Below are 22778 nucleotides of genomic sequence, written 5' to 3' on the forward strand. Positions count from 1 at the left end.
CCTATGCCTGAGAATGATCCTCCCCCCCCCCCCCACCCCGGCCGCTTCCCCACCCTAGTTTACTTCCCAGGGTTGGGGGCGGTGTGGAGACCGCAGAGGCTGTTCAGGATATGTAGGCTTAGGGTCAGGGGACAGAGTGAGGCCAGATTTAGTATATAACAAAGTCAGGGGTCAGTCTGTCCAGATAAGAGTGTCCAGACAGGCTCGTTATACTAGCCACCAGAGTTCCTTTCGGGGGGCCCAGGCCATCCAGCCTGCTGCCTGTACTGCCCCAAAGGGGAAACTGAGGCACCGGGAGAGGGTCGAGGCCCAGGGTCACCCTCTCACGCCCTGCCCTCCTCTTCCCCTCAGCGCCCCCACCACCTAGTTCTCCCTCCACCTGCAGCCTTCATTCCCTCCCGAATTTGTTCTAACGCTCTTGGTCCCCAAGAGCAACGGTGGCCCCGCCCGACCATGCTGATAAGACGCCTCGAGTCCCCGCCTCACAGGGTTATGCAAATGAGGCGCCCGGAGGCCCCGCCCCTCGCCCCTTCGCTGAGTCTGCGCGGCTCGGCGGGGCCGACGGAGTCTCCCATCTCCGCGTCCGCCCGCCGGGCCTGCCGTCCGTCTGTTCGTCCTGCTGCCCGGGTGACTTCTAAGCGGAGCGGGGGCTCAGGCGGTGACAGCCTCGACCCGGTGAGGGAGAGGGGCTTGGGGCGCCCCCTGCTCCCCCCCCGCCCCCCTCTCGCGGGCTTCCGATCCTCGGTCTGTCTGTCTGGCCAAGGTTCAGTTCCTGCGGGTCGGGTCCCCTGTGGGTCCAGCCCAGGGAGGGGGAGGGGAGGCAGTGAGCTGGGGCTCGCGGACCGGGTTCGGGGAGGGGAGCGTGGAGAGGGGACCCCGGACCCGAGAAGCCAAGCGGCGGTGGTGAGGGTGACTGTGATTGTGTGGTTGTCATTATGTATCAGTGTGTGGTTGTGTAACTGCAATTGTGTGGCTTTGGCGATGCCTGTGTGGCGCGCGTGTGACTGTCTCTTGGGGCTGTCGTTGTGTGGCTGTCGTCACGGGGTATCACTCTGAGGGTGTGTGTGGCTGTGTGGTTGTGTGCACATGACTGCCATTGTGTGTCCCTCACGATGGTGTGGGGGGGGCCCATTTCTATGTTTCAGTGTGGCGGTGATCACGCGCCTCTCTTGTGTGGCTCGGCGTGCAAATCCGTGTCACGGTCCATATATGTGCCCTTGTGTAGCCGTGTGGCTGAGCTGGTGGATGACATCGTCTCCTATGAGTGTCCGCGTGGATGAGAGATTGTTAATGTGCGTGGCTGTCATTGAGTGCCTGGCAATTGGGGGTGTGACGCTGTGCCCGGCTGATGACCCCCACTGTGTGTGGTGACTCTTTCGGATGTCGCTCCGAAGTGTGCTGCGAGTATGTCCCTGACGATGGGGGGCGGGGGTGAGCGCTTGTGTGGGGCTGTATGCGGGGCTGCGAAATGTGTGAAGGGCCTCCTCTTGTGTCCCTGAGTCTGTGTGTGTGTGTGGGGGGGGGATTGTTTGATCTGTGTGGGTGTCTGTGACAGGCCGTGTGCACACTGTGCCGTGTGTGTGAGTGTACCGTTGTGTGCGAGTGGGTGTTGGGCACCTGTCTGAATGAGCAGGCCCGTCTTGTTCACCACAAGCCAAGTGCCTAACACCCGGCAGGCCCTGGATCCCTGTTTGGGGGATGGACAAACGCCGTGCCGTGTGTGTGGTGTTGGCCACGGAGGCTGTGGCCGAGTTGTGTACCCTAGGGATGCCAGCACGTGTGGTTGTGTCTCTGGAAGGGTGAGGGGCCGTGGCCAGGTGCGCATCTGAGATATCTGGTGACCCTTACCCCACATGTCACACTGCAGAGCAAGCTGCGTGGATGGGGCACTGGACCCAGAGTGCCTACCCTCACCTTCCTGGGCCTCAGTTTCCACCTCTGTGCAATGGGGTTGACCATCCCCGTCCTGCTGGCCGCCAGGAGCGGCTGTGAGTCTGTGGGTGTGGCGGAGGCCTGTGGGAAGCCATAGGGCCTTTTCACAGGTGAGGTCAGCCTGGGAGAATGGGTCGAGCAGGTGTGGCTGTGTTGGCCCCTCCGTGCTGGGGACTGAGGTTACATATTGGGGAGAGGGGGCCTGTTGGGAGAAGAGAGCCCCCTCATGATCCAGAGAAGCAGACAGGCTGGGAAGAGGGGGAGAGGGAGAGGCAGCTGGGAGAGAAGGAGGGCCTGGCCATCAGCCCAAACCAGTTAGGCACAGCCCATGGGGACAGGAGAGAGAGGCTCCTATGGGCCATGGGGGAAGGCGTTTAGAGGAGGAGCCTGGTAGGGGTGGGGGCCACGGAGCATGGGGGTCCCTTATAAAGCACACGGAGAAAGAGGATGGGGTCCCCTAAAAACCAGTGGGGGCCTAGATCCCTTCTAAATGGATCCTTCTCTGTGGGGGAGGGGTCCCATTAAGCGGAAGAAGCCTCTTCCAGAGGCCGAGGGGAGGTGACCTACAGGGTAAGGAGGAAGGCCCTCCTGAAAGGCATGGGGTCTGAATCTCCTCTGTGGGCTGTCGGGGGAGACCACTGGAGAACCTCTGGGATCCCTGGCAGAGGCTGACCGCCGGTTGGGTCAGGGGAGGCCGGAGCCTCCGATGGGCAGCGTCCTGGATGTCCAGAGTCCGGGCCAGGAGGCTCAGTGGGTGGAGCCGGGACTCCTTCGTTGTAGTGTTGGGGCCTAAGGGGCCCCGCCCTGGCCGCCCCATTCCCTCCCCACCTCCGCAGGCCCGGCCTTCACCATGGCAGGAGGGAGACCTCAGCTGAAGAGGAGTTTCTCCATCATTCCCTGCTTTGTCTTCGTGGAGGTGAGGAACCCGGGAACTCTCTGCCTGCGCCTGCGTGCCCCCCTGACTCGCTCCCAGACCCTCAGCCGGGAGGAGGTGCGTTCAGGAGCCACACTCCCAGAGTTCGAATCCCGCTCTGTCCGTCCTTCCCGCAGAACCCTGGGTACCTCGCATACCCTGCTCTCGAGCCTCAGTTTCCTTGTCTGTCAAATAGGCACATAGAGTCCCTTTCTCCTAGCGTGGTTATGAAGGTAAAATGTATTATAAGTCACGGATGAGGGTTAGTATGACACCCCCAGCAAGGATTGCGCTATTATCTTCTTCCCTGTTGGTCTGTCCTTCCCCCACCGACTGACCCTTCTCTCTGGTCTGAGCCCTGGCCCAGTCCTCACTCTCGCTCTCCCTAATCTCATCTCCTCTTTCCTTCCCATTCTGAGTCCCTTCTCTTTCTCTTCTACCTTCCCCTCCCCTCCTCTCCCACCTCTCCCACCTTCTGTTTCCATTTTTTGTGTCTGCCAGTCCCTGACCATTCTCCACCTTTCTCTCGCTCTCTCTCACCCTTTTTATCTCTCTCAGTCTTGATCTCTCTGTCTCTCTCCCCCCCCCATCTCTGTCTCTCACCACGGCCCCTGCTTGGACCTGACCCTGTCTCTTCTCTCTCTATCTCTCCGCCGTGACTGGGTGGCAGTCAGTGCTTCTGGGCATCGTGGTCCTGCTCGCTTACCGCCTGGAGTTCACGGACACCTTCCCCGTGCACACCCAGGGGTTCTTCTGCTATGACAGTACCTATGCGAAGCCTTACCCGGGGCCTGAGGCTGCCAGCCGAGTGCCTCCTGCTCTCATCTATGCCCTAGTCACTGCTGGGCCCACCCTCACGGTGAGACTGGGGGTAGCCTTGGGCAGGCCCAGGCAGCGGGAAGGCGAGGTGGAGGTGTTGGGGTGGGGGGAGGGTTGGATTTGAAGGCCAGGAAGACCCTGCCTTGATCTTGCCCACAGATCCTGCTGGGGGAGCTGGCGCGTGCCTTTTTCCCCGCGCCACCCTCCACCGTCCCCATCATCGGGGAGAGCACCATCGTGTCAGGGGCCTGCTGCCGCTTCAGCCCCCCACTGCGGAGGCTGGTCCGCTTCCTGGGTGAGTGACATGGCCGGCCGGTCGGCTGTGCAAAGGAAACATGGGCCAGATTCAGCCATAATAAGAAGTTTATAGGGCAGAGGGCCTAGAACTCTCATGACGGTGACTTCCTGGAGCAAAAGGGGACTTGGGGTGAGGCCAGGCATGATGGAGGTTCTAGGGACATGGGTGGGGCCTAAGCCAACCATGATGGCAACCGGGAGGGCTCCCAGATTGCTACAGGGAGAATCTCAAGGCCAAAAAGGGGGACACAGGCCCAGCCCAAATACCATCCCACCTTCCACCGCACCCTGAACAGGACGGTGAGATCCCACTGTGCTTTAAGTGCGATCCCAGCCACAAGTGGCAGAGAAATGTAGGAGAGGGGCAGAGCTCATCCCAAACGGTGGCGCCTGTGACAGAAGGCTACAGATACAGCTCTGGCTAATTGTTCGTCCGGGGAAAAAGTGATCGACTCAGTGAGTCCAGGACAGGTGCAGAAAGGCCCAGAAATGCCATCAGGATCGTCCTAGGAGGTTCCAGGCATAGGCCCAATCCTGATGTAATGCTGTTGAGGGGTCCTGGGCCTGGATATATGGGGGTCCCAGGGGCGGACCCCCTCCTGATATGGGAGCAATCCAAGAGAGAGGCAAGATGCTCAGAGTGCCATCAAGGGAAGAGGACCTTGGCCCAGCTGTAATGTGATATGGCTTTAGAGGGATTCTCTGCTGTGCTTTAATGACGGTCACAGCAGCAAGGAGACAGGACGCCCAGATGAGCCATAGGGGCTCGCAGGAGGCGGGCCCCTGGCATCTCAGGGGCCCAGCATGAACCCTGTCTCCCACCCCACCCCCAGGGGTCTACTCCTTCGGCCTCTTCACCACAACCATCTTCGCCAACGCTGGGCAGGTGGTGACTGGAAACCCCACACCGCACTTCCTGTCCGTGTGTCGCCCCAACTACACGGCCCTGGGCTGCCCACCGCCTTCGCCTGACAGGCCGGGGCCCGACCGCTTCGTCACCGACCAGGGTGCCTGTGCCGGCAGCCCCAGCCTGGTGGCCGCTGCGCGCCGTGCCTTCCCCTGCAAGGATGCTGCCCTTTGCGCCTACGCGGTCACCTACACGGCGGTGAGCCCCAAAATAGGGGCACAAAAGTAGGGGGGGGGCGGCCAGTGGGCAGGAGGCCACCCTGGGCTGGAGCCTCTGATTCCTTCCCAGGGTAAAGTTATGCCCGGGTGCTGTGACACGGTCCCTAGGGTGGCCCCACCCCTCTGGATGGCCGGTCCCAGAGTCTGAGTTTATTGCTGTGTTCGTGACTGCCCCTTTTGGGTCTGGCCACGCTGCCTGACCCAGGAATGCTGTACTCAAAGGAGGCTGTTGGCTCCGCCCTGCGGGACCAAAACGCTGTTCCTGGAACACTGGACTCCGTTTCCGGGGGCCTAGCCATGTCCCCATGATGCTACAGGTGCTAGATACTGGCTGGGAGACTGGACAGAGGTGCTTTCCACTTGGTCCCCTGGAGCCTTTTTGTCCTTGCCCTTTGTTGATGTGGCCATGTCCCTGACTTGACCCACTGGGACTTCCTTTGTCCCCTGCTTTTCCCTGGTTCACACCTCCTGTTGCTTTGACTCCTTTTTCTGGTGTTCATGACTAGCTTCTATTCTTGTCAGTGGTCCGGGGCTTTGGGGATTCCACCTCCTGGAGTTCTTGCACCTGCCCCCTGAGCCTTGACTACACCCTTTGGGCCTGAAGCTTTGTGTTAACCTAGCAAGCGTCTTCCCCTGTCTCTGGTCCTGGGGAGACCTGGGCCCCAGACTCTGTCCTCTGCTCTTTGGTGCCCTGGCCACTCCCCCATCCCTGCAAGGGCCCACTGGGAGTTCACGACTCCATTCCCGAACTCCTGTTCCCCTGATTCTGTTCCCTGGAGCCCCTGGCCGCAGCCTCTTGCCCCAACGCCCCCCGTTCCTAGAGATTCTGGCCACGCCCCCAGCCCGGAATACCGTATCCGGGTTCGGCACTGTGTCCCCTGACTGGTTCGGCTCCTGCAGATGTACGTGACGCTTGTGTTCCGAGTGAAGGGCTCCCGCCTGGTCAAACCCTCGCTCTGCCTGGCCCTGCTGTGCCCCGCCTTCCTGGTGGGCGTGGTCCGCGTGGCCGAGTACCGCAACCACTGGTCTGACGTGCTGGCCGGCTTCCTGACAGGCGCTGCCATCGCAACCTTCCTGGTGAGCCATCCATCCCGATACGGAGACCCTCTGTCAGCTCTGACCCAAGAAGCAGGACCACATGATAGTGAAGGGTGTGGCCTCTGTGTGACCTTGGGCAAGTCCCTTACCCTCACCCTGCCTAGATGTTCCTCTCATCTGTGAAATGGGATAACAGGACGAGGGTAAGTAGAGTGAGGTCCTCGCTATGAATGCAGAATTTAAGGGGGCACCAAAACACTCGGTAATCAAGAAAGATAATGTCTTAATGAAATATTTTTAAAAATCACAATTAGTGCAAAAACACATAATGTCCCAAGCATCGAAAACTTAAAGACAGGATCAGATCCTGCCCTTGCACGACTTAGCTTTATTTGTCTCGCCCTAGTCGTGGCCCTGTGGGATAAATAATAATAGTACCCACCTCTTAGTCAAGTAGAAAGAACAGGGCCTGGCACATAAATGTGCTGCTAAAATGTTAACTGAGGTTAACTGAGCCTCAGTTTCCCGATCTGAAAACTGGGGATGGTATTTACACAATGCCTACAGTATTGGCTTCAGGCTTCGAATGCACCTCTCCCTCTGCCCCAGGTCACCTGCGTTGTACACAACTTCCAGAGCCGGCGGCCCTCTGGCCGAAGGTTCTCCCCCTGGGAAGACCTGGGCCAAGCCCCCACCATGGACAGCCCCCTCGAAAAGTTAAGTGTGGCCCAGGTAAGGGGGGCCGGGGTCTGCTCCCGGCTGGAGAGGGTGGTGGGTGGAGGGGGACCAAGGAGGCAAGGAATTCGGGCAAGAGGTGGGGGTCTCTGGGCCACAGGGAGGTAAAGGGATTGCTCGTCTTTGTGGACCTAGGTCCTGGGGGACAGTCACACAAAATAGAAGAATGTGTCATGGTTAATCTGGAAAACTCTAGTTGTCTTTTCCATTGGGCTCTCTGCCCAAAGAGCCCCTCATGGCTGTGGCCGGCGGGGCCCAGGGGGCCGCTAGCCCCTTCCCTCTGCCTCTTTGTCTCAGGAACCCGAGGCCTGCAGGCCGCATTCGACACCGGCACGGCTCACCCCATCCAGTGAGTGTCGAGGGGGTGGGGGGATAACCGGGGGGACTGCCAGGTCCCAGTCACTGCCACAGAGGTCTCGCCTATGCTCTCGTGGCCCCCTCCCAAGCTTTCTGATCCCCTGACCTCTGACCCTGACCCCCAGAGTCGCAGAACTGTGCCCGCCGTGGCCACCTGATCCCCAGCTGCGTGTCCTCCAGGGCTCCAGCCATGTGTTCGTCGCCCCGTGTGCCCCGCCCTCGATTGAGGTCTGAGCCGACGCCCCTGCCTCTGCCCCTGCCCCTGCCAGCACCAACCCCCAGCCAGGGCCCCTCACCCTCCTCCCCTGGACCTGGGGGGCCGGGTGGGGGTGGTGGACGTGGTCGGAAGCTGCTTCTGCCCACACCCCTGCTTCGGGACCTGTACACCCTTAGTGGACTCTATCCCTCCCCCTTCCACCGGGACAACTTCAGCCCTTACCTGTTTGCCAGCCGTGACCACCTGTTGTGAAGGCCCCACCACCAACCCAGAATCTTCCAGGTCCCCATTCCTTCCCCGCCACACGTGAGTGTGCGTGTGCCATGTGAGTGCCAAAGCCCCCTGTGCACAAACCAGCCAGGCCTAGATGTTAGAGGCTGGCTGGAAGGACATTTGGGGGGCCCCTGCCTCTCTTGCCCTCTGGAACATCCAAGTGGGCATAACTGGGAGGTGGGCCCTTGCCCCCAGGATGGCTCTTTTAGGGCCCAAACCTGACCCCATTGGCCATTGCTGAGCCAATGGGAGTCCCCAGTTCTAAAACTTCTACTCAAAAGGAGTTTACTCCAGCCAATGGAGCCTCCCCTCACGTCTTAGAATCCTCAGGCAAGAGGGTAACTCCAGTTTGTGTTCAGTGTCTGAACAACCAATAGGAGTCCTTGGTTTTCAGAACTTCTAGGATGGGTGGGTATGATTCCAGTCAATGGGGGACCGCCAATGTCTAAGCATGTGCAGAGGAGAGGAGGGAGATGGGGTCATCCTGTGTCATTGGGTCCTCTCTCAGAATCAGAGAGTCCAGCTGGAGAACGGGGGGCAGGCTCCCCCGTGGCAGGGTTCTTGGAGCACCCCTTCCTCTCTCAGCCCCTCCCCCATGTGCAACCTCTCACTCAGTCCCTCCTAACTCCCAACTTACGCAGGGCTTGCCCCAGTTCAGAGGTTTTGGGGTTCAGGGTGCTGTCTCTCCCCTTGTCTGTGCCCAGGTCACCTCAAACCCCTCTGTTATCAGGGCTGTGGGAGGGACTTTTTTTGCCTTGGAGTCTGTCCCTGTTCTTTACACTGCCCCCCACCCCGGGCTCCAGCCTCATGCAGATGTGCCATCATGGGGGGCATGGGTGGAGCAGAGAGGGCTCCCCTGCCCCAGGCAGCCAAAGGCAGTGGGCAGAGGAGATACTGCCCCCCTTTCCTGCCCCCACCTTATCTTTAATAAAGACCTGTTTGTAACAGAAGTTTGGCCACCTGCCTTCCTCCTCCCCCAGGTGCTGGGGTGTGGAAGACTTTAATTGTGGGTCTGTAGGTGAGGTTGGGCGAGGGTTTATTGTCACAGTGTATCTGAGAATGATATGGAAAAGCAGTGTGGGGCCATTGAGCCAGCGGCTTGGGTTTAAATCCTGGCTCAGCATTTCCTGGTCGCGTGACTTCAAGAAAGTTAATTAACCTCTCCGTTCTCTTGTCTCTTCATCTGTCAAACGCAGACAGTGCCACATGTAAGGCACACAAACACATGGTGAGCAGCCTCACACGACCGCCTCCTCCAGGCAGTTGGCCTGTTTTTGACTATGGTCAGGTGGAGAGGACCTGGGGAATAGGGTGAGGGCACTAGGACCCCCATGCCAAAACCTGGCTTCATGGATGAGAGCAAGGGTTCTGACTGTGAGGTTGTGCTGAGACCCAACCCTTGAGGACCCAGTGGAAACCAGGAGGGTAGGAGGGGCATGGAGGCAAGACCTCCCCACAACCCACTGCAGGTCTGAGGGGCTTCAGACAGGCCATTCGGGCCATGGAGTTATTCCGGAGCCAGGAAAGGGTTATCTGCTTCCCTTCCCCCCTTATTTCATTCATTCATGCATTCACTCACTCATTCATTCAACAAACACTATGGATCAGCTACTGTGTGCCAGGTTCTGTGTAGTTAGGCACAGGGGTTGTAGCAGTGAACAGAAGAGACACAAATTTCTGCCATCAGGAAGCTAATATTCTAATATGTGAGAGACAGACAACAAGATAAATACACTAGACAGAGTCACAACTCCAAATTTCAAAAATGTCTGAAAACCAAACTTCTTTCATAGCTCATTTGTGGCAAAGCCTGATCTTTACTGACATAAAGTTATTATAGCTTTTATTTACTGAACTTTATGTGAATATTCTTTTTTAAATAAAGTTTATTTATTTATTTTTAAGAGACAGGGAGAGAGAGAATCCCAAGCAGGCTCCATGCTATCAGTGCAGAACCCGATGTGGGGCTTGAACCCATGGACTGTGAGATCATGATCTGAGCCAAAATCGAGAACTGGAGGCTTAATCAGTTGAGTCACCCAGGTGCCTTTTGATTTGAATATTCTCATGTTTCATTGCAGATAAAGGAAATTGTTTGATTTGGAGATGTTATCCCAGGCCCCACTAGGATGTTATGCAATACATAGTATTTATACCATAGTACCTTTCAAAAAAGATCTGAAGAATTCTGAATTCCAAATTCTAGGATCAAGGATTTAGGTCAGGGTTTGGGATCTCTGATACATTAGATATTGGCAAGCGATAGGAGAAAATTCAAGCTAGAGAGGACAATGGACACCTTTGGGATGGGAACAGAGCTTGCAATTTAAAGAGGCATAAAGGGGAGCCTGAGTGGCTGAGTTGGATAAGCATCTGACTCTTGATCTCAGCTCAGGTCTTGATCTCAGGGTCATGAGTTCAGGTCCCGTGTTGGTCTCTGCACTGAGCGTGAAGACTACTTAAAAATTAAATAAATAAAATATAGATAGGTAGGTAGATATAAAGAGTTCAGGCCCTGAGTCGGGCTCTATGCTGGGAGTGAAGCCTGCTTATAAACAAACAAAAGCATGAGGAGGGAGGGAGAGAGCCATGTAAATAGGCAGGGGGGAAGGAAAGTTTGAGACAGAGGGAACAGCAAGCACCAAAGTTCTGAGGTGGAAACCAACCCCCTGTGTTCAGGGACCAGTGAGGAGGCCTGTGCAGCTGGAGCTGAACGAGGCAGGGGGCAGATAGGAGAGGAGGTGGGGTAGGTGGCAGGGCTGATTGTGGGCCACGGGGAATTATATGGGGGCATGAGAGGGCTTAAGACAGAGGAGAGAGAGAATCACGGAGCCCTCTTCTTCACCAAACAGAGCTTCTATTTCCAGGGATCCCACCCCTGACACCTTGGTTCCTTCTGTTACACAGCTACCTCCACGCGGGCCAGGAAAGAAGCAAAACTTCAGCACAGCGGACAGCGTTCCAGCCAACCCAGCTAGCGCTGTCCGTGGTCCTGAAAGCAAGTGCTGGCTAAGAAAGGGTAAAGTGAAGGCTGCCGGACACAAAGAAGTGTTTGGGCCTGCTAGAGGGGGTGGAGACGGCCGACCTTACCTTGTCCACACCCCATCCCAGGATGGATAATTTTAGGTAGAAAACCCAGACCAAGGTATATGTACTTACTCAAAAGATTTGTTGACATGCCCTGTACGCTTCACAGAATCTCAAACTCAACCAAAACTGAATTCTGGTTTACCATGCAAGTCAGACCACAACCTACCTCTGCTCAAAACCTCTCATGGCTGGTTCCCATGCATCCTGGTAAAAGTCAAAGTGCTCCCAGTGTCTCAGGGCCTTTGCACTTGCAGGTGCCTCCACTTGGAATGCTCTCCCTCCGTGCTCTACATGGTTTACTCTCTCAGCTCCTTCAAGCCTCTTCTCAAATGTCACCTTCTCATTGAGACCTGCCCCCTCTACCACCCTCTTTAAAATGGCAAGAAACAAACAACTGGTCCTTTCAGCTTTTTTTTCCCCCCCCTGGGCAAAATTTTTTGCATACACTTATCCACTCATAGACTACTTAAACTCCTCTTTATGCTTAGTGGCCATTATCTTCCCCCTCACTAGGATGTCAGCTCCACGAGGACAGAGACTTATTTGTCTTTTCACTGCTGAAGCCCCAGGGCCTAAAACAGGTCCGACACACAGTAGGTCCTCAATAAAATTTTGTTAAATGAATTATTTAATCACGTGATGCTGAAAAACAAGGGAGAAACACAGACTGACTGAAATGTCTACTCCCCAGTCTCCTCACCCTTTGGTCCTCCCTCCCAGGACCTTCTCTGTGGTAAAAGTCCTTCCATCGGGATATGAAGACAGCCTTCTGAGAAAAGAAAGAAGTACTGTGTGTACAAGAAACATGCCAAACCTCTGCATCTCGGCCAATGTACTCAGTCTACATTTATGAGCACCTGCTGTGTGCTGAGTACTGTTGTAGGAGCTGGGGGCCCAACAATGAACAAAAGAAAGAACCTCCCTGGTGGAGCTGACATTCTAGTGAGGAGAGAGGCAAGAAGAACAAGACATTGGAAATGACAAGTTATTTGAAAACAAAGACAGTGAAGCCGTTAAAAAGTGTAGGGCGTGCAATTTGACACAGGTGATCAGGGAAAGCCTCTGTAACGAGGTGATATTTGACCACGACCTGAATGGTGTGGGAAAATGAGCCACAGGGATATTTGGGAGCTGAGTTCCCTCAGCAAGGGAATAGCGAGTGCAATGGGGCTGTGTTGGACACGCTCTTGTGTACGTAACTGCACGACGACGTGATATATGTGTCACTACTGGGTGTTTGTGCATTTGGAGTGTTGCAAAGTGAGGTGAATCATGGTTGTGCATCAGTTGCGGGGGGATTGAGGTGATGCCTCTGACAAGGAATGCAACACGGTGGTGTGTCTGTGTGTGTGTGTGTGTGTGTACAGAAAGAGCTGCAGTCACATTAGCTAAGGAAATGTGTCTGGGTGTGTGCGTGTGTAATAGCAATGGTATGGTTGTATCAGAGTGTGTTCTTGTGTGTGTGCAAGGGAAAGAGTGTGGGGACATAAGTGTGAGAGAAAGTGTGTCTGGGATGTTTTGTGCTAGGATAGGGCTGTGAGCATGTGGGTGATGGGGCTTTTGAAAGTGGAATATAGGCAGAGATGCGTGTGGGTGTGCGCGCGCACACGTGTGTAAGGGGGGGGGGTGTGTGAGGTGCCCAGCTGTGTGGGTGGATGTATTGCGGGATGTGGCGGATCTGTTTTCTGGCCCCAGAGGGAGAGAGAAAGCCCAGGAAATATCAGTTCCACCCCGCCCCTGTGTCTCCTGGCAACAGCACCACTTTGAAGTTACCAGGAGAGAGTTGCCAGGGCAACAGGGGTGAGTGGCAGCTCTGGGGCGAGGTCTGGGTGAGGAGACCCAGCCAACCCTCACTTAACCACTCACCTTGTTTCTCCTTTCCCAGTTTCTCAAAAATCCTATCTTCCTTTCTTCACTCATTCATTTAACAAGCATATATTGAAAATCTACAACCATCTAGTCACTGTTTTGGGCGCTGGAGACACCTAAGTGAACCAGACAAACAAGGTCCCCTGCCTTGGCTGTCCCTTAGTCTCCCACCCCCTGTCTTTTTGTCTCTCCTGGTGCTTCTTTGATCTATGGCCATGCCCACCCCGCTTATTCCAAGCAAAACCCAAGGAGCCCCCAGGCCAATAAGGAAACCAGTTGAGATTCCTCTTCTCACAGACCCTCAGAGACGGCTGCTGATGTTTTGCACGTGAATGTTCCTGAGCCTGCAAGCCTCCAACACAGCTTGTGCAGATACTAAGGTGCAGAGGGAGAGACAAGCACACAAGTGCCTCCCTCACTCACTTCCTCAGTTGTCATTGGGTGACATCAGCAGAAACACACACAGACAACATTCCCATCACAATAGTCCTCTGAGATATCACGAGCCCCATTTTATAGGTGAGCAGACTGAGGCTAGGAGACTTTAAGTAATGTGTCAGTGATTAGGGCCTGCTTCCTCCAACTCTCAACCCTTGTATGTGTCTAATTAGCTGATTAATTCACAATAGTAATATTCGCGTTGCTTCCTTCAGCGGACTCGCACAAGGGAAGGGCAATCTCTCCTTCAAGCGCCTCTATACCTCCTCCCTCCTTCACCAGGGGAGGAGCCAGTAAAGGCCGATCTAACTTTGATGGCAGATCCCTGGACCAATGGAGACGCTAAGTGCATTGTAACCAATGAGACCTCGGCTTGGGCGGGATTAAGGGCAGGAAAGGGCCGCTGACTGGACAGGAGTATCTTACGAATGGCGGAGACGCTGAGGCGGGTGCTAAACCTAGGCACCTCAGCAAGGTCCGGGGAGGAGGATACAGCCGAGGCTGGACCGCCTTTGCTGCTGCTCGGCGGCCCAGGGTCTGGAAAGACAGCGCTGCTATTCGCGGCGGCCCTGGAAGCGGCAGGAGAGGGCCGAGGCCCCGTCCTCTTTCTGACTCGAAGACCTCTTCAAAGCCTGCCCCGCGGGACTGGCGCAGCACTCGACCCCCTGCGGCTACAGGTAACCGAGGGGCGGGACCGGAGGCGGGCTAGTTAGTACTGGGCGAATTGAGGATTGAGTGACAGGTAGACAGACCAATGGAGGAGAAGAAGGAAGAGCGAGCCTTAGCGGCCATTGTGGGGCGGAGTCATGAATGCGCGGGGCGGAATAATAGGGGCGGGACCGTAGGAAGCTGTGTTAAGATTGGGAAACCGTTTGGTGAGGGGGCGGAGCTAGCGAAGAAAGGCGGTGCCCAACGGGTGGGGTTAGTCGGGGGGTGAGTAAGGGGTGGGGCTAAACCTGAGTCCAGTTTGAACGCCAGCTTTTCCTTTGGAGCCGGTCAGGAGGTCCGACTAAGAACGCTATGGGCAGGTTTTCCGTGGAAAGATTGCCTTAGATACTTGGTAAGAAAAACGTACCTTGTTCCCAGCTAACACCGGGCAGTGATAAATGCGGGATAAAAAACGGGGGTGGGCGCAGAGCATGTGACTCTTGAGCATGTTGAGTTCCAGCCCCACATTTGGCATAGATGACTTAAAAATAAAATCTTGTTATTAAAGAAAAGGGTGGTGAGTGGGTACGAATTGAAGAGCATGCGGCCATTCTGAACTGCTTCACTCGGAACCAGCTGTCTGGGGTCTGAGAGCCTAGTGCAGGGAAGTATATACAAGGAAGCAGGGCAGCTCTAGCTTGGAGCCTGCCTTCCTGAGCTGAATCTGGCCGTTTCCTTTTTTCCAACCTCTAGAAGGTCCGCTTCCAGTACCCACCCTCAACCCATGAACTCCTTCAGCTTCTGTGCTCTGCCCATGAGGCCCGCGGTCCAGCCCCCTCCCTGCTGCTACTGGATGGCCTCGAGGAGTACCTAGTGGAAGACCAGGGACCCCAGGACGCCGCCTACCTGGCTGCGCTGCTTCTGGACACAGCTGCCCACTTCAGCCACCAGACTGGGCCTGGCCAGGGCTGTGGGCTCATTGTGGCCCTACAGACCCAGGAGGAGGGAGTCAGTGGGGATGCCCTGCAGGTGTCACTGCTCCAGCGGTATTTCCCTGCCCAGTGCTGGCTGCAGGCAGAGACACCAGGCCCAGGACAGCACCGCCTCCGAGCCTGCCTGGATCCAGGTGGGCTGGGGCCTAGGGCAGAGTGGTGCGTGGCTTTCCGACCAAATGGAGAGATGACAATCACCCCGTGGCCTACCCAGGCTGGTAACCTCAGCTTAAACAAAGGTTCAAGCTCTGGAGGCCAGCCTTGAGCTTTGGTGTGTGACAACCTCTCTATGCCTCAGTTTCCCATGCCTGGAATACTTACTTCAGGGACACATGCAGATTCAAAGACCTAAAGAATATAAAATGCTTTTTCTCATTTAAAAGTAGCATTATCAGGGAACCTGGGTGGCTCAGTTGGTTAAATGTTGGACTCTTGATTTTAGCTCAGGTCATGATCTCATGGTTCGTGGGATCGAGCCCCACATCGAGCTCTGCACTGACATCATGGAGCCTACTTGGGATTCTCTCTCTCCCTCTCTCTCTCTCTCTCTCTCTGTCTCTCTGCCCTTCCCCCACTCCCTCTCTCTCTCAAAATAAATAAACTTAAAAAAAATAAAAATAGCATTATCATGTACCTGTTATGCCCAATTAACATTGTTGAATTTTGCTGTTTTGAACTTTATAAAAAGTTTCATGATAAATGTAATCTTCTGAGACTTCCTTCTTTTCCCACTCAACATTATCATTGCAGATTAGGCCAGTTTTGGGGTGCCTGGGTGGCTCAGTTGGTTAAGTGGCCGACTGCGGCTCAGGCCATGATCTTGCGGTCCATGAGTTCGAGCCCCGCATTGGGCTCTGTGCTGACAGCTTGGAGCCTAGAGCCTGCTTCAAATTCTGTGTCTCCCTCTCTCTCTGCCCCTTCCTTATTCGCACTCTGTCTTTCAAAAATGAATAAATGTTAAAATAATTTTTTTAAAAAGATTAAGCCAGTTTTTAGTTCACTGCTTTCTCCCGACGGCATATAGTTCCATGGGTGACCATATCCCAATTTATTCATCAAATGGACATATCTGCTGCTATGAACATTCTTGCACACATGTCCTGGCTCACGCGTGTGAGAGTTTTTAGGGTATTTAGCTAGGGGTGGCTTTGGTAGAGCTTCTAGAACGCCTGCATATGCCCGTCTTTCCTAGGTCATGTCTAATTTAGTGATATCATTATTATTCGTGGCAGAAACTAGCCAGAGGCTCAGGCAACAGCTTTCCTTCCCCCAGGGAGCACAGCCTAACTGCATTCCCCCCCTCCCCCCACAACGGTCCATGGACCAAGCTGGGGTCCTGGGACTGTTTCTAATCCCTAAAATGGCCCCCAGCATGTTCTGTTTTCTCTTTGCTGCTTGGTTAGCAAGATGCCGGGGGTCCATCTACAGACCAGCAGGGTCTGGGCTTCTGACTCATCCCAGAAATGGCTGCCTGCCTGCTTGCATTGAAATATGATAGAGAAACCATTTAATGTGTAAAGCCAGTCATATTTAGGAGGGTTTTTTTTTTGTTATGGCAGCTAGTATAACATATACTGAGTCCTCCATTCTATTAGGATTATTATTCATATCGCCAGGTCCAGAATTTCAGACTGAGCGCGAGGCCTTTTACCGTTGCCCCTATGGTCTGGGCCCAGGGAAAGATGGGGCCTACAAGGATGTTTGTAGAAGTCATGAAAGGGGGAAAAAAATTACATACACACACAAACACACATACACTCATACAACTCTATACATTTTAAAATAGTCCAAGGTTGTACTGAGCAGGACGGATTGGGCAGAAAGCCGAGGTTAGCAATGCCCCTGGTCCTGAGGGAGCCCTCACCAACCCTGCTCAATAAGTCTAGGGCCTGGGCTAGCACTTGAGGTCACGCTGGGTCCCCAAGCATCTGAGGGCTGGAGTCCTAGGAACAGGCCACATAGCTGGGGGGCGAAGGCTCAGTGGCTGGGATGAGGCTGTTCTCATAAGGGTTCAAGTAGGGGCCAGTGGATGAGTCCCCCTGGGCTTCCTGGGAGCCCCCTGAGCTGTAGTCAGTTGAGATGCCAGAGTCAGACACCATGAGGTACAGGTACTTTATGTGGGGTGGGGTGGGGGGCAGCTCAGGGGGCAGTGCTCTTGGGCGCAAGAGCTGGGAGCTGGGATCCAGGATCGTGTACTCAAAGCTGGCACCCAAAGCCCCCTCTGGCCCAGGCTTCAGGGACAAGGCAGATGAGCAGGAGGAGGCTTCTGAGCCTTTATCCATGGCTACCATGTCCAAACTGCCATCAGGCCGCGGGAGATCCTCGCTGGGTGGGTTCCGGGGCAGCAACCACTTGTCCAGCACTAGGTAGGTGTCTTGGGTATGTTCACTGCCCAGCGGCTCCAGCAGGGGCCCCTCCTCTGCCCCCGGCTCCGCTGCCTGGGTAGCCCCCCAGCAACGCTCAGAGAGGACTTCCAGGGGGGAGGGGGGGTCCTCTGCAAAGGGAGTGCAGGGGCTCCACCAAAGACAGCCCTCATTCTGGTACAGCCACAGCTGGGGAAACAGCACCAGCCTGCTCAGAGACCTATGGTTCAGCCACAGGAGCAGGGAAACCCCAGGCCCCGAGGGGACAACCAGGCCACCTACCTGGAAGTTACCCTTGTGGGTGGTAAAGAGGCCCTCAAACTCACTCTCAGGGCTTGGGATACCAGGCCAGATCTTCTGCTTCAGAGTCCTGATGAAGCCAAAAAGAAACAATTACATGGATATGTGTCACTGAATGCTCACCAATACCCCCCTAAAAAGCAGCCACAGGGGCACAGATAGTCCTAGTCCCTCATAATCACAAGGCAGAGGAGTGCATAGGGGCTGAGGAACAGAGACTCTGGCTGAAGCATCTGCAAGGCCCTACAGATGGGTGACTGGAACAGGGTTTTGAAGGATGCATAGGAGTTCAACATACACTGCCTGGTGCTCTCCCTTAACCTGGCCCAGGCTTGTCTGGAGGTTCATTATGTTACTTCCCTTCTCACTCCTTTCCATAATTCCCCGAATGTACTCAGAATAAAATAAGGGGGCACCTGGGTGGCTCCGTTGGTTGGTTGAACATCCGACTCCTGATTTTGGCCCAGGTCATGATATGTGAGTTCGAGCCCTGCATTGGGCTCTGCACTGACTGTGGAGGCTGCTTGGGATTCTCTCTCTCTCTCTCTCTCTCTCTCTCTCTCTCTTTCTCTCTCTCTCCCTTTCTCTCTGTCCCTCTTCATCTTATGTATGCTTTCTCTCTCTCCCTCTCAAAATAAATAAAGTTAAAAAATTAAAAAAAAAAAAAAAAGAATAACAATCTCTTCTCCACAGCCCTGCAGACAACCTTGCACGTTCTGACCCCTGTGACCTCCCTCACCTCATCATTCACCACTTCCTCGTAATATATTCTGCTCTAGCCAGAGATACCCTCTTGGCAGCTGCTTCAGTGCTCCCAAGCTCATTCCCACCTCGGGGCCTTTGCACTTGCTGTTCCTTTTCAATTGTCTCGCGGCTGCCTTTGTCCAAAGGTCAGGTTTCCATTCTGAGATCATCTTCCAGAGGCCTTCCCTGACCATCCTGTCACGGCCCCACACCCCATTTGTTTCTGTGATACCACTTACCACAATGTATAACCAAATATCTGTTGCTGGGGTGCCTGGGTGGCTCAGTTGGTTGAGCAACCAACTCTTGATTTTGGCTCTGGTCATGATCTCATTGTTTGTGGGATCACGCCCTGCGTCGGGCTCTACACTGACAGCATGGAGCCTGCTTGGGATTCTCTCTCTTTCCTCTCTGCTCCCGTATATGTTGGTACCCTTGTTTGCTATTTGACTCAGCTTTGAGATCCATAAGGTCAGAGAGATGCTTGTTTTCCACTTTCTCCCCAGTGCCTAGCACATAGTTGGCACTCAGTATGTATTTTCCAACCAAATAAATAAATAAACAAGGCCCTTAAAGACAACAGAATACTGCTTGGCAGACAAGGCAGGAAAGGCATTGCAGGCAGAAGGAACAGCATGTGCCAAGGCTTGGGGGTATGAAACCACATAGTATGAGCTACGAATAACAAAAACCTCAGGATGGCTGGTCCTACCATAAACAATCTAAGGAGCTTGATAACAGAGGCAGGAGGCACTCAGGATGTTAAATCTTTCCATTAGGCCCATCTGGGGATTTTACGAAAGTTGATTAAATTGGGAAAAGGAACAAGCAAAGGAATTCAAAAAGGAGCAACCGCTGAGGTTCAAGGAAAACCAGGTGAATGTTCCCAAGAATTTTAACTAAGATTCTGGATATGGTCTGGCTTGCATCCCAGCCCTGCCACGGACTCCTCACTGTGTGTCCCTGGGCAAAGTGCCTTTCCGTCTCTGAGCCTAGCTTTCCACAGCAAAAGGAGAACGTAAGTGCGTTGGAGTCTGGGCTAGGTGCCCGAATGGGGCGCTCACCGGCGGTGGGAAAGCAGGGCGAGCACGGCCAGCAGCAGCAGGATGAGCACGAGGATGAGTGAGAGCGTCAGGATGAGAGGGTCCAAGTCTACAAAGCAGGGAGAAAGTCAGGGCAGTAGGATTACCCCACGCTCCTCCCCAGGCCCTCCTAGCTCCTAGCTGGGGCCTCACCACTAGCCGTCAGCAGCGACGCAGGCTCGGACCAGGCGCTCCAGAAGCCACCGAAGCTCGGCTCAGCCATACGCGCGCGAACCATAAAAGTGTAGCGCGTTCGGCCGCGAAGGTTGCTCAGCGCGCACTCAGTGCGGCCATCCAGGATCTCCACCTGGGGGCGGGGCCTGGGTGAGAGGCGTGGTCAATAGGGGCGGGGCGAGCAGAGAAAAGCTTGTGGGGGCGGCACTGAGCCAATCAGAGAAAGGAAGGACAGCTTCGCAATACTGCGGTGAGGGGGAAGGGCAATGAAAGCAAGAGGCGGGTTCCAGGAAGGCTCGGGCCAATCAGGACGGAGGCTCAGGGAGCAGGGGGCGGTCTCGGGCTATTTAGGGGCGGGGCCAGGGAGCAAAGGGTCGGGATGTTGAAGGGGTGTAGTATTTGGGACAAGGGGGTAAGTGGGCTTTGGGCTTGGGTCCAGGTGGACTGGGAGGCACTGGCAAGGAAGACATGTCAGTGGGAGTTGATGTGTTTTGGGCAAAGAGATGACGGGCGTCAGAGGTGGGCCTGGAGGGGCGCGGCCAGGAGGCGGGGCCATGCTGGCCATCGGGGCGGGATTTAGAAGGGGAGGCGGGGCTGTCCACTACACAGCCTTTTGGACTGGCGGCCGGGGCGGCCTCACCTTCTGAGCGCCCCCTGCGACGTTGCCTGAGGAGATGTTCACTTCGTAGCGGATCAGGCTTGCGACGGGGGCTCCAGGAGGCGGGAGCCAACGCAGTACCACGTGGCCGCCCTCGTCGGCCCGCCGCGCCAGCAGCCCCGCGGGGGGGTCCAGGAGCACTGCGAGAGGGGTTGATCAGGTGGGCGGTGACCGAGACTCCCTCGCCCGACAATTTCCCCATTCCCTGCGCACGTACCCACTTCGTTGATGTGGATGATACGGTGATAGCGTGGAGCGCCCGAGGATACGGCTGTGACGCGCAGCTCTAAGGGCACAAAGCTCGACGCGTCGGCCGTAGGCAGCGAGCACCAGAAACGCACAGCGCCGCGAGCCGTGGGCGCCTGGTGCAGGCTGCATGGCTTCCACGGTTCGCCCCTGTGCGCCAAGGGGCCAGAGAGGGAAGGGAGCAAGTTGGGGGTGGGGGGTGCGAGAGAGTTTGTATTGCCTGGAGCTTGGGCCCGGTTTGGACACTACCACCAGGGGGCGTCCGGCCCCCGACTACGCGACGCCTTAGTCCTATTTGGAGGGGTGCTGTCCCTGCCCGAATGTCTGGGATCGCTCCGCAACGGAGATCGCGAGACTGTTCCGGCCCCAGCCACTAGGGGGCGCGTCGGCACTGACCCCGGGGCTTCCCACCAGTGACCGCCAGTGGCTTCCCGTCCCACCAGTGTCCTCCCGCTCCCGACGCCAGCAGATATCCCAAAGTGTGAGCCCCTGCCCACCCGCCCCTCCTCAGAGGGTGGGGGCGCTCCACCTGCCCCGTCGCACTCACTCGAGCTGGTAGAAGAAGCTGTAGTTGTCGGGGCCGACCCCGGCGCTTGCCGCTTCCTCCCAGAAGCACACCAGGTCCTCCAACCGTTCGGTGAAGCACAGAAGCTCTTCGGGCCCGCGGGCAGCCAGCAGAGCCGCTGCGGGGGGAGGCGGACACGGGGAGGGGGTCGGGAGAGCCCAGTCCTCGGGCCACAGCAGCCTCCCCCTCGCTCCCGCCGCCTGTGCGAACCGATAAGCAAAAAGCCCCGCCTCGCTCGCTAGCCCAAGCGGGGGCCCTCGAAGTGTCCGCGGAGGTGGTGCCACCCCCCCCCCCCAGCCCCGAACTCCGAAGCGCTGGTGGCTTGCCTTACTGTTCCCACACACGCCTCCGCCCACCCCACAACCGGCTGGACCGCGCGCGGCTTGGAGGGCCGCGGTCCCCCGCTGCCCGCCCCGCCCCGGCCCAGGACAGGCGAGCCACTGGACGTGTGCGGAGAAGGCGGGGCCCCCTATCGGCCCCGGCAGGCTGCCTGCAGCCCGATAGCGCCAACCGTGAACCCCTCCCTCGCCTCTTCCCTCGACCCGGCAAGCCGAGGCATCTGGCGCCCGCATACAAACCATGTTTACAGTCGCCTGAGGCCCGGCCCCTCGGCCTCGACGCGGGCTTTGTCCTCCCTCCCCCGGTGGAGGGTCGGCCAGATCCCCTCTCCTGGGGACTCTAGATTTCGAGGCCTAGACCCAGCACCAACCCTGCCCCGTTAGGATTTATTATGTCCCAGGCTCCCTGAAAAGATAAAACGGGAAATTTATGCCCCCCACCCCCCCACACCCCCGCCCACAACACAGTCTGGAGTCTTAGACCCCAGCATGCCAGCCAGGTGCCGCTCTAAGGAGGTTCAGCCCCAGCCCCCAGATCCTAGACTGTAGGGTCAGAACCCGGCGTGGCTCCCAGGACCCAGGCTGGAAGTTCAGGCCTCGCATTGCCCTCCAGGAACCATTGCGGGGGTCTGCACACAGATCCATCCTTACCTTTACTTTCGAACTTGGGGTCCAGGGGGTTGGGTGGGGGAGCCCAGGCGGCCCCAGCGAGCAAGAGACAGAGAGAGCCGACTCCAGGCCAGAGGGGCGCCCAGAGGTGACCCATGATGCAACCCCCCGCCACGGGGGGCGCAGGGCCCCTGCTCCCCTTCCGCCCCTGGCACAATCCACAGCTGGGTCAGCAGCTGCCTCCGCCGGACACAGCTGACCAGGCCCTTCCCGGCCAGGCGCCTCCAAGTGGCAGCTCCCCCGAGGGGGCGGGACCACACGCAGCCTGGGCCGAGATAAGCGGGAGGTGGCCGCCCTGCCGCCCCGGCGGGAGGGGGCGGGGCCCTTAGAGACCCCGCGACTGCTTGGGGGTCAGGGACAGTGCCGGTTTCTGCACTTTCTTACTGTGTGACTCTGGACAGGTGGCTGATCTGAGCTTCAGCCTTCTCATCTATCAAATCCGGTTTGGCACATAGCAAATATTCCAAAAGTGTAACACACTGGTATTATCGTGCTAATCAACATCTCTTCCCAGTCTGGGTAGGAATAAATAATCGTAATAACGACTGGCGGTTGAGTGCGCAGTGCTAGGCAGTGTGGCCAGACGATATATACCATACATATATTCTGGCATGTTGGTAAAACAACATTCTGGATGTTGAAATTTGTGATTTTTAAAAAAGTTTTTATTTATTTTTGACAGAGAGAGAGACAGAGAGGGAGACACAGAATCCGAAGCAAGAATTACAGTACAAAGCGTGAAAGCTATTTGCTTGGGCTCAGCTTCTTAAACTAGGGTTAACACCGGAACAGAGGTAAGTGATTGGGGGGAAGGGGTGGATACTTGCGCCTGCCCTGCCCCAGAGTAGCCAATCAGAACACTCCATTTTCTGGAGCACCGTGATTGGTCCAGCGTG

At 56.1% G+C, this 22778-nt stretch overlaps 3 protein-coding genes across 9 annotated transcripts; 2 read left to right on the forward strand and 1 right to left on the reverse strand.

Moving 5' to 3' along the window:
• Positions 1-28: 28 nt before the first annotated feature.
• On the forward strand, positions 29-8848 carry PLPPR2 (phospholipid phosphatase related 2). Of its 5 annotated transcripts, none has more exons than XM_042978215.1 (10): positions 29-675; positions 1868-1988; positions 2769-2848; positions 3591-3704; positions 3824-3959; positions 4795-5066; positions 5987-6163; positions 6734-6840; positions 7157-7208; positions 7342-7473. In XM_042978215.1, exons 1-10 carry the CDS (start codon positions 454-456, stop codon positions 7372-7374), a joined length of 1314 nt encoding a protein of 437 aa, XP_042834149.1. In that variant the 5' UTR covers positions 29-453; the 3' UTR covers positions 7375-7473. The 5 variants fall into 5 exon arrangements, with proteins under 5 accessions (XP_042834149.1, XP_042834146.1, XP_042834144.1 ...); XM_042978212.1 differs by having other exon boundaries at positions 31-675; positions 3516-3704; XM_042978210.1 differs by having other exon boundaries at positions 36-675; positions 3516-3704; positions 6734-6856; positions 7342-8848.
• A 4683-nt stretch (positions 8849-13531) lies between these two features.
• Positions 13532-15165, forward strand: SWSAP1 (SWIM-type zinc finger 7 associated protein 1). The gene is made up of 2 exons (XM_007079304.3): positions 13532-13780; positions 14505-15165. The coding sequence occupies exons 1-2, from the start codon at positions 13532-13534 to the stop codon at positions 15006-15008; spliced, it is 753 nt and encodes a 250-aa protein (XP_007079366.2). The 3' UTR covers positions 15009-15165.
• A 1242-nt stretch (positions 15166-16407) lies between these two features.
• Positions 16408-22127, reverse strand: EPOR (erythropoietin receptor). 3 transcript variants are annotated; one of them, XM_042977294.1, is made up of 9 exons: positions 21865-21945; positions 21454-21619; positions 20858-20993; positions 20282-20350; positions 20047-20204; positions 19386-19539; positions 19215-19302; positions 17389-17476; positions 16408-17295 (listed from the first exon to the last, which is right to left on the reverse strand). In XM_042977294.1, exons 2-9 carry the CDS (start codon positions 21454-21456, stop codon positions 16687-16689), a joined length of 1305 nt encoding a protein of 434 aa, XP_042833228.1. In that variant the 5' UTR covers positions 21457-21619; positions 21865-21945; the 3' UTR covers positions 16408-16686. The 3 variants fall into 3 exon arrangements, with proteins under 3 accessions (XP_042833228.1, XP_042833227.1, XP_042833229.1); XM_042977293.1 differs by lacking the exon at positions 21454-21619 and having other exon boundaries at positions 20282-20460; positions 21865-22126; XM_042977295.1 differs by lacking the exon at positions 21454-21619 and having other exon boundaries at positions 17199-17314; positions 20282-20460; positions 21865-22127.
• Between the last annotated feature and the right edge of the window lie 651 nt (positions 22128-22778).

This window comes from Panthera tigris, chromosome A2 (genome assembly GCF_018350195.1).
Source record: "Panthera tigris isolate Pti1 chromosome A2, P.tigris_Pti1_mat1.1, whole genome shotgun sequence".
NCBI lineage: Eukaryota > Metazoa > Chordata > Mammalia > Carnivora > Felidae > Panthera > Panthera tigris.

Excerpts from the sequence above, each read along its gene's own strand:
- PLPPR2 (XM_042978210.1), top strand. The coding sequence starts at position 454 with ATGCTGATAAGACGCCTCGAGTCCCCGCCTCACAGGGTTATGCAAATG. Across the intron at positions 3,705-3,823 it reads CTGCTGGGCCCACCCTCACG|ATCCTGCTGGGGGAGCTGGC; the intron begins GTGAGACTGGGG and ends TCTTGCCCACAG. Across the intron at positions 6,857-7,156 it reads AAAAGTTAAGTGTGGCCCAG|GAACCCGAGGCCTGCAGGCC; the intron begins GTAAGGGGGGCC and ends TCTTTGTCTCAG.
- SWSAP1 (XM_007079304.3), top strand. The coding sequence starts at position 13,532 with ATGGCGGAGACGCTGAGGCGGGTGCTAAACCTAGGCACCTCAGCAAGG. Across the intron at positions 13,781-14,504 it reads TCGACCCCCTGCGGCTACAG|AAGGTCCGCTTCCAGTACCC; the intron begins GTAACCGAGGGG and ends TCCAACCTCTAG.
- EPOR (XM_042977293.1), bottom strand. The coding sequence starts at position 21,979 with ATGGGTCACCTCTGGGCGCCCCTCTGGCCTGGAGTCGGCTCTCTCTGT. Across the intron at positions 19,303-19,385 it reads GTCGCTGCTGACGGCTAGTG|ACTTGGACCCTCTCATCCTG; the intron begins GTGAGGCCCCAG and ends CCTGCTTTGTAG. Across the intron at positions 17,477-19,214 it reads GCCCTGCTTTCCCACCGCCG|GACTCTGAAGCAGAAGATCT; the intron begins GTGAGCGCCCCA and ends TGGCTTCATCAG.